The sequence below is a fragment of the Rhipicephalus microplus genome, chromosome 5, assembly GCF_043290135.1.
Source record: "Rhipicephalus microplus isolate Deutch F79 chromosome 5, USDA_Rmic, whole genome shotgun sequence".
In the NCBI taxonomy this organism is placed as follows: Eukaryota; Metazoa; Arthropoda; class Arachnida; order Ixodida; family Ixodidae; genus Rhipicephalus; species Rhipicephalus microplus.
In genome coordinates this window covers 55,626,755-55,634,254 of record NC_134704.1, presented here as the reverse complement: position 1 = coordinate 55,634,254, position 7,500 = coordinate 55,626,755, and the positions used below count along the sequence as shown (strand labels likewise).

Below are 7,500 nucleotides of genomic sequence, written 5' to 3'. Positions count from 1 at the left end.
AGCATCAAGGCTATGTACGCAGCTTCTTGTTGGCTGCTTCACATTACATCGATTACCCCGTTGTGCGAGATTTCCCAGATTATAAAAGGAAGTAAAAAAACCGTAGGGGGCACCCGGGTTTGAACCGGGGACCTCTCGATCTGCAGTCGAATGCTCTACAACTGAGCTATACCCCCGAACGTCCACGCTCAGGCAACTCACACCGGCTTCCAGTTCAAACGCGAGGCATTTGAAGCTTTCGTCTTATTTACTCTGACCGTATATTGAATGGCATACACAACTGTTATAATAGTCTCGAACTCGACCTCGAAGATAAGATAAACAAACGAGGGTTGAGGATATCATAGCATCAAGGCTATGTACGCAGCTTCTTGTTGGCTGCTTCACATTACATCAATTACCCCGTTGTGAGAGATTTCCCAGATTATAAAAAGAAGTAAAAAACCGTAGGGGGCACCCGGGTTTGAACCGGGGACCTCTCGATCTGAGGTCGAATGCTCTACCACAAAGCTATACCCCCGAACGTCCACGCTCAGGCAACTCACACCGGCTTCCAGTTCAAACGCGAGGCATTTGAAGCTTTCGTCTTATTTACTCTGACCGTATATTGAATGGCATACACAACTGTTATAATAGTCTCGAACTTGACCTCGAAGATAAGATAAACAAACGAGGGTTGAGGATATCATAGCATCAAGGCTATGTACGCAGCTTCTTGTTGGCTGCTTCACATTACATCAATTACCCCGTTGTGGGAGATTTCCCAGATTATAAAAGGAAGTAAAAAAACCGTAAGAGCACCCGGGTTTGAACCGGGGTCCTCTCGATCTGCAGTCGAATGCTCTACCACTGAGCTATACCCCCGAAAGTCCACGCTCAGGCAACTCACACCGGCTTCCAGTTCAAACGCGAGGCATTTGAAGCTTTCGTCTTATTTACTCTGACCGTATATTGAATGGCATACACAACTGTTATAATAGTCTCAAACTCGACCTCGAAGATAAGATAAACAAACGAGGGTTGAGGATATCATAGCATCAAGGCTATGTACGCAGCTTCTTGTTGGCTGCTTCACATTACATCAATTACCCCGTTGTGCGAGATTTCCCAGATTATAAAAGGAATTAAAAAAAACGTAGGGGGCACCCGGGTTTGAACCGGGGACCTCTCGATCTGAGGTCGAATGCTCTACCACTAAGCTATACCCCCGAACGTCCACGCTCAGGCAACTCACACCGGCTTCCAGTTCAAACGCGAGGCATTTGAAGCTTTCGTCTTATTTACTCTGACCGTATATTGAATGGCATACACAACTGTTATAATAGTCTCGAACTTGACCTCGAAGATAAGATAAACAAACGAGGGTTGAGGATATCATAGCATCAAGGCTATGTACGCAGCTTCTTGTTGGCTGCTTCACATTACATCAATTACCCCGTTGTGCGAGATTTCCCAGATTATAAAAGGAAGTAAAAAAACCGTAGGGGGCACCGGGGTTTGAACCGGGGACCTCTCGATCTGCAGTCGAATGCTCTACCACTGAGCTATACCCCCGAAAGTCCACGCTCAGGCAACTCACACCGGCTTCCAGTTCAAACGCGAGGCATTTGAAGCTTTCGTCTTATTTACTCTGACCGTATATTGAATGGCATACACAACTGTTATAATAGTCTCGAACTCGACCTCGAAGATAAGATAAACAAACGAGGGTTGAGGATATCATAGCATCAAGGCTATGTACGCAGCTTCTTGTTGGCTGCTTCACATTACATCAATTACCCCGTTGTGCGAGATTTCCCAGATTATAAAAGGAAATAAAAAAACAGTAGGGGGCACCCGGGTTTGAACCGGGGACCTCTCGATCTGCAGTCGAATGCTCTACCACTGAGCTATACCCCTTTTTTTTTTTTTTCTTTATTGCCGGCTTCGCACAAAAGAAATACAATTTACGATCACATTTAAACAAGTTTAAAAAAACACCAGCCTGGCTGTGACTGGTTTCATTTAAAACTGCTTCATTGTAGCCAACACATTCAACAACGACACCCATTCGGGTCTTTCTTCTCTGGAAGATAACACGTCTCTTATGTATACAATACTTTCCGTGAAGTATTCATGCGCACATCGGGCATCTTTATCTACGTGTCTTACTGCCATTCTAGTTCGCCACACGCTGTGAAGCACAAGCAACATAAACATATCATAAGGCACACCATCCTCATTTTCTACAGCCAAGAATCTAATACCGTGTGGTGTGATAGGCAAGTCCTTTTTCAAAGTACGCTGCAGAATGTCCCACAGAAAAACAGCATCCCAGCAATCAAGAAAAATGTGGTTGACAGTCTCGGGTTTCTTACAGATAAGGCAGTCCATCGACCACGGAACAAAGAAACCCTTTTCTTGTAACCATGGTTTTACGGGCAATGTTCCGCTGTGCAGCTGAAAAAAAAATGTTTTTGCACTTGCGCGTACGGTCATCATTTTCACTCTCTTCAATACGTCACGTTCAGCACCAACCTGGTATACTGATCTGTAGATAGGCTGAGGCAGCATTACGTCACGTAAATCTCTGTAAAGACGTTTTCTCTTTACAACAGATAAATATTCCATTGAAAATCTCACTTTCAGTATTTCATATGCCATTATAACTTCTCTTAAATATCCGCGTAGGTTACATTTCACAGGCATACTTGATACCACATAATCAGGAATCTTATTAGAAAGTACAATTTGTAGAAATGTTCTCACAAACGGATTACATTGGTCGCGTAAAAAAATATATCTAGACACAATTTGCTTGAGGAAGAGGTGAGCCAATCCTAAACCACCATTTCTTAGTGAATGAAATAAGTTTGTTCGACTCGTACGCTCCCAAACCGACCCCCAAACAAACACAGCTAAGACTCGATGCAATTTCTGCACATTTGCTCTTGACATAAATAGGAACTGCAGAACATACCATACTTTGCAAACAATGAACCAATTGCATGCAGTCGCTCTAGAAAACATAGAAAGTTCCCTACCACCCCAGTTTCTTGTCTTCTCACGAGTGCTCTCACATATCTCTTTCCAGTAATCATCCGTGTTTTTATAATGCTGGAGGGGTACTCCGAGATACTTCGTCGGTACAAGTGACCAGTTCATATTTGCAAAGTTTTGTGGGGTGGTCTCCCAAGAACCATGCCACAAGCCTAGGCATTTGTCCCAGTTTACTGCACTGCCTGTCATCTTGCAAAAATAGGCCACATGACGTATCACTTCACTGACACTTTCCTTATCGCTACAAAACACGGCGATATCGTCAGCATATGTTAGCATTTTAACTTCACTGTTCATTAGCTGATACCCTTTTATTGTTTCATTGCTAATAATCTTCATGCAGAAAGGTTCCATATATATTGCAAATAATAAAGCCGAAATGGGATCACCTTGCCGCACACCGTTTGTCACTTGAAAGCTTTCAGTAAGTCGCCCATTAATTACAATACTCGTAAAGCACTCTCTATAGGCCATTTTTACCCCTTCCAAAATGACAGACCCTACATTAACATATTCTAATATCAAAAAAAGGATATCATGATTTACACGGTCAAAGGCTTTTTCCAGATCTAATTGCAACATTGCAACCTTGCCACCAAACACATCGCAGCTCTCCAGCACGCTTCTCGCTACATGAACATTTGTATTTATTGTGCGTCCTTTTATACCACAAGTCTGGTGTGGTCCAACTAGTATTTTCATCATCCTTTGCAACCTGCCTGCAAGAACCTTCATAAACACTTTATAGTCTGTGTTGGCTAAACTGATTGGTCGGTACGACTTGACGGACAATAATTTTTTGGGGTCGTCAGTTTTCGGTATGAGTATTACGTGCGTCTTTTTAAATGAGCCGGGCAGAACCTTTAATCTTATAGCCTCCGTGAAGACACGATGTAAGGCAACAGAAATAACACCTTTAAAAGTCTTGTACAATGCGGCACCAAATCCATCAGGTCCCGGTGCTTTGCCAGCCGCTAGGTCATCAATAGCCTTTTCTATTTCGGACACTTCAATCGCTATCTCCAGCTGCTCTCTCTCGTTATCAGAGAGCTTTGGTATCAAGTGCAGAAACTGAGCCTCAAACCCTTCCTCTGCCTTCACTTTTCGGCCAAGTATGCCTCGGAAATATTCGACAAATACTTGCTCAATTGCTGTCGCTTCACGTACAATACCGCTATCAGTTGCAATCGCTCTGATTTCATTTCGCTTGGCGTATCTTTTTTCATCCCCAAGTGCACGCTTTGTTGGTGTTTCGCCGAGAGATAATTTTTCTGCACGTGCCCTTATCACCGCCCCTCTATATTTTTCAATGTCAATTGCCTCCAATTGGTTTTTCAACTGCCTTATTTCTTTTGTGTACTTTCCTGGCATTTTACTTTCTAGACTCAATGCGAAGTCTAACTGACATTGCAAATCTTTTTCTTTTTCCTTTTTGGCTCTATGTAACACACCGGATCTTTCTATGGCTTTCATCTTTGTCACCTCCTTAAAACGCTCCCAGGCTTCAATCACGTTCGCTTGAGGCTCAGCTAACATTTTGTTAATGGAATCCTGCACAGCTTCAACGAACAATTCATCTTTTAATAATAAGTCGTTTAATTTCCACACATCCCAGTTAAAGCGTGTCTTCTTCTGTTTATACCCTATAGTGAACATTACTAAACTGTGGTCACTGAAAGACACACTTTTTACTTCATAATTCGAACATACTCGCATTAACTCTACTGACACATAGGCTCTGTCTAGCCTCGCATGGCTTTCGTTCTGAAAGTGTGTGAAGTGCTCTTCTGCAGAGAGCACATCACCAACATCTTCGAGATGACAATCTTGTACAATAGTGCAGAGTAGCGTTGCACTTTGGTCTTTTATGGCTGCTTTTTTTGCTCTGTCCTGAGGGTTGCAAACACAATTAAAGTCGCCGAGCATAATGACAATCCTGCCACAGCTAAGAAAAGTCTGTAAATTCTCAAACAATAATTTACGTTCAACTTCTTTGTTCGGTGCGTAAACACAGACAACTCGCCATTTTTTATTATTATATGTAAAATCGCAAACTATGAATCTCCCAGTACTAGACACAGTTACATTCTCCTCAACTATACCAATAGAATTTTTAAGGAACAGTGCACAACCCGCCGACATTCCAACGGCATGAGACACACACACATCGTACCGGGCTCTAAAAGGGGACACCATTCGGTCAGTCTGATCTTGCCCTTCAACTTTTGTTTCCTGAATGGCAATAACATCGAGATCACGTTCCAGCATCAAACGACTTAATTGATACTGCCTTCGTCGAGCGGCAAGTCCCCTGACATTGAGAGTCGCAACTCTCAATTCTGCTTCGACGCTCATAGCCATTAGGACGTGAATGGCCGTCCCGGCCACATGGTTCTCACCTCTGATACTCCTTTATCACCATCAGGTCCAAGGTTCGATATGGTCTGATAGGTCCCCTTTCTTTTGATCACAAAAGTAGAGCGCCGCGCACGTTTCACGCAGCACATTATGCACACTTCACCACTGCGCTCCATTTGTTGGTGCTTCCGCCGGGTCAATACTTGTGTCACTTAATCCAGACCCCCACCTTACGGGGGCTTTTGATCTGAAGGGGGCCCCGCTGAAGGCCCCTTCTGTTGTTGATCTGTCAGTCGCTGATGCAATGCCTGCTGATTCGGCACTGGTTGCTGCTGCGGCAGTTGTGTCTGTTGCACCTGGATTGGTGGGAGGTTCTCGGCTATTCGACGTTCGCTGAGGATGTTAGGTGCCGGTCTACGGCGCACGTTCATCGCCTTGGCCGGTGGTTCCTCCACTTCTTTCGTTGTAGCAGCCTTCTTGCCTTCCGCCTCTTCCCTGGGCCTTTTACATGTATTTGACGTGTCCATGTTTTCCGACATTTCTTCCTGTGCTGCAAGCGCCGTTATATCTTGTGTGTTCCTCGTGGATTGCACGTCTTTTGTAGAACCCTTGTCTTTGTTAGACGTCGTCTCAGCACCTGTGGGGCGTGGCGTAAGGGGCGTCAACTTGGGTTTCGGTTCCTCCCGACGCGCCCCTATCAGCTCTTCTGCTTCAGCCTCGTCCATGTGATGCTCGGAAAGTTCCTCGCCTCCCGCGGGCCCTGCTACACTTGCATATGTTCTCATACAGCCGCTCTCATTATGCCCAAAACGCCGACACACTGTACAACGTGGGGCTCGGCAATCCCTCCTAATATGACCTGTTCCGCGGCAACGCAGGCATAACGGTGCTCTTCCCGCGACGACAACTAGCGTGAGGTCTCCGGCAATCCGCAACTGATGTGGGAGGTCATCCACCGTGAGGCCAGCTTTGAGCCTGATGCTCACCACTCGCGTCGAAGAGCCTTTGTCGGTGCATCCGTACACGCGCCAGCGCTCTCGCACTATTTCGTTCACCTTGCCATAAGGAGCCAACGCTGCCCTCACCTCGTCGTCAGGAACGTTAAACAGTAGCCAGTGTATCTTCAGCTTCGTATCCTGGTGGTTAGGGTCGATAGTGATACAGCGCTGGTTCTTCACCACAATGTCCCCAGCAGCGAGTATTCTCTTCTTGCCCTCCTCGTCCTTGAAAGTGATGGCCCAAACATGATTCATTTGGTACGCCCCCAAGGCAGCAACCTCGGGAAGCAAAGCCAAACGAATAAGAGCGTCCCTGAAATCCTCAACGCGATACGGCCGCGCCTTGATATCAGCGTGCAAAAAGACAGTATGCAGCGTTGAATCATTTGATGGCAGTCGGGGCAAAATAATCTGATAATCCTGTGACGATTCGTCCATGTTCCTGGTACCACGACCGAGCTGGGCCGTTGATGCCGCTCCGATATCGCCGGAGCTCATGCCGCCACGTCCGTACACTACGGTGGCCGGAAGTGGAATCCCACTGAGCTATACCCCCGAACGTCCACGCTCAGGCAACTCACACCGGCTTCCAGTTCAAACGCGAGGCATTTGAAGCTTTCGTCTTATTTACTCTGACCGTATATTGAATGGCATACACAACTGTTATAATAGTCTTGAACTCGACCTCGAAGATAAGATAAACAAACGATGGTTGAGGATATCGTAGCATCAAGGCTATATACACAGCTCCTTGTTGGCTGCTTCACACTACATCGATTACCCCGTTGTGCGAGATTTCCCAGATTATAAAAGGAAGTAAAAAAACCGTAGGGGGCACCCGGGTTTGAACCGGGGACCTCTCCATATGCAGTCGAATGCTCTACCACTGAGCTATACCCCCGAATGTCCACGCTCAGGCAACTCACACCGGCTTCCAGTTCAAACGCGAGGCATTTGAAGCTTTCGTCTTATTTACTCTGACCGTATCTTGAATGGCATACACAACTGTTATAATAGTCTCGAACTCGACCTCGAAGATAAGATAAACAAAAGAGGGTTGAGGATATCATAGCATCAAGGCTATGTACGCAGCTTCTTGTTGGCT

The 7,500-nt window shown here is 45.6% G+C and overlaps 1 protein-coding gene and 5 non-coding genes across 6 annotated transcripts; all 6 read right to left on the bottom strand.

The window, feature by feature from the left end:
- Positions 1–104: 104 nt before the first annotated feature.
- Positions 105–176, bottom strand: TRNAC-GCA (transfer RNA cysteine (anticodon GCA)). The gene has a single exon. It is a non-coding gene; the product is annotated as a tRNA-Cys (tRNA).
- A 616-nt stretch (positions 177–792) lies between these two features.
- TRNAC-GCA (transfer RNA cysteine (anticodon GCA)) lies at positions 793–864 on the bottom strand. The gene has a single exon. It is a non-coding gene; the product is annotated as a tRNA-Cys (tRNA).
- Positions 865–1,482: 618 nt separating this feature from the next.
- On the bottom strand, positions 1,483–1,554 carry TRNAC-GCA (transfer RNA cysteine (anticodon GCA)). The gene has a single exon. It is a non-coding gene; the product is annotated as a tRNA-Cys (tRNA).
- Positions 1,555–1,827: 273 nt separating this feature from the next.
- Positions 1,828–1,899, bottom strand: TRNAC-GCA (transfer RNA cysteine (anticodon GCA)). Its single transcript has one exon. It is a non-coding gene; the product is annotated as a tRNA-Cys (tRNA).
- Positions 1,900–4,599: 2,700 nt separating this feature from the next.
- On the bottom strand, positions 4,600–6,903 carry LOC142817259 (uncharacterized). The gene has a single exon (XM_075894322.1). It carries the CDS (start codon positions 6,891–6,893, stop codon positions 5,628–5,630), a length of 1,266 nt encoding a protein of 421 aa, XP_075750437.1. The 5' UTR covers positions 6,894–6,903; the 3' UTR covers positions 4,600–5,627.
- A 321-nt stretch (positions 6,904–7,224) lies between these two features.
- TRNAC-GCA (transfer RNA cysteine (anticodon GCA)) lies at positions 7,225–7,296 on the bottom strand. Its single transcript has one exon. It is a non-coding gene; the product is annotated as a tRNA-Cys (tRNA).
- Between the last annotated feature and the right edge of the window lie 204 nt (positions 7,297–7,500).

Excerpts from the sequence above, each read along its gene's own strand:
- LOC142817259 (XM_075894322.1), bottom strand. The coding sequence starts at position 6,893 with ATGAGCTCCGGCGATATCGGAGCGGCATCAACGGCCCAGCTCGGTCGT.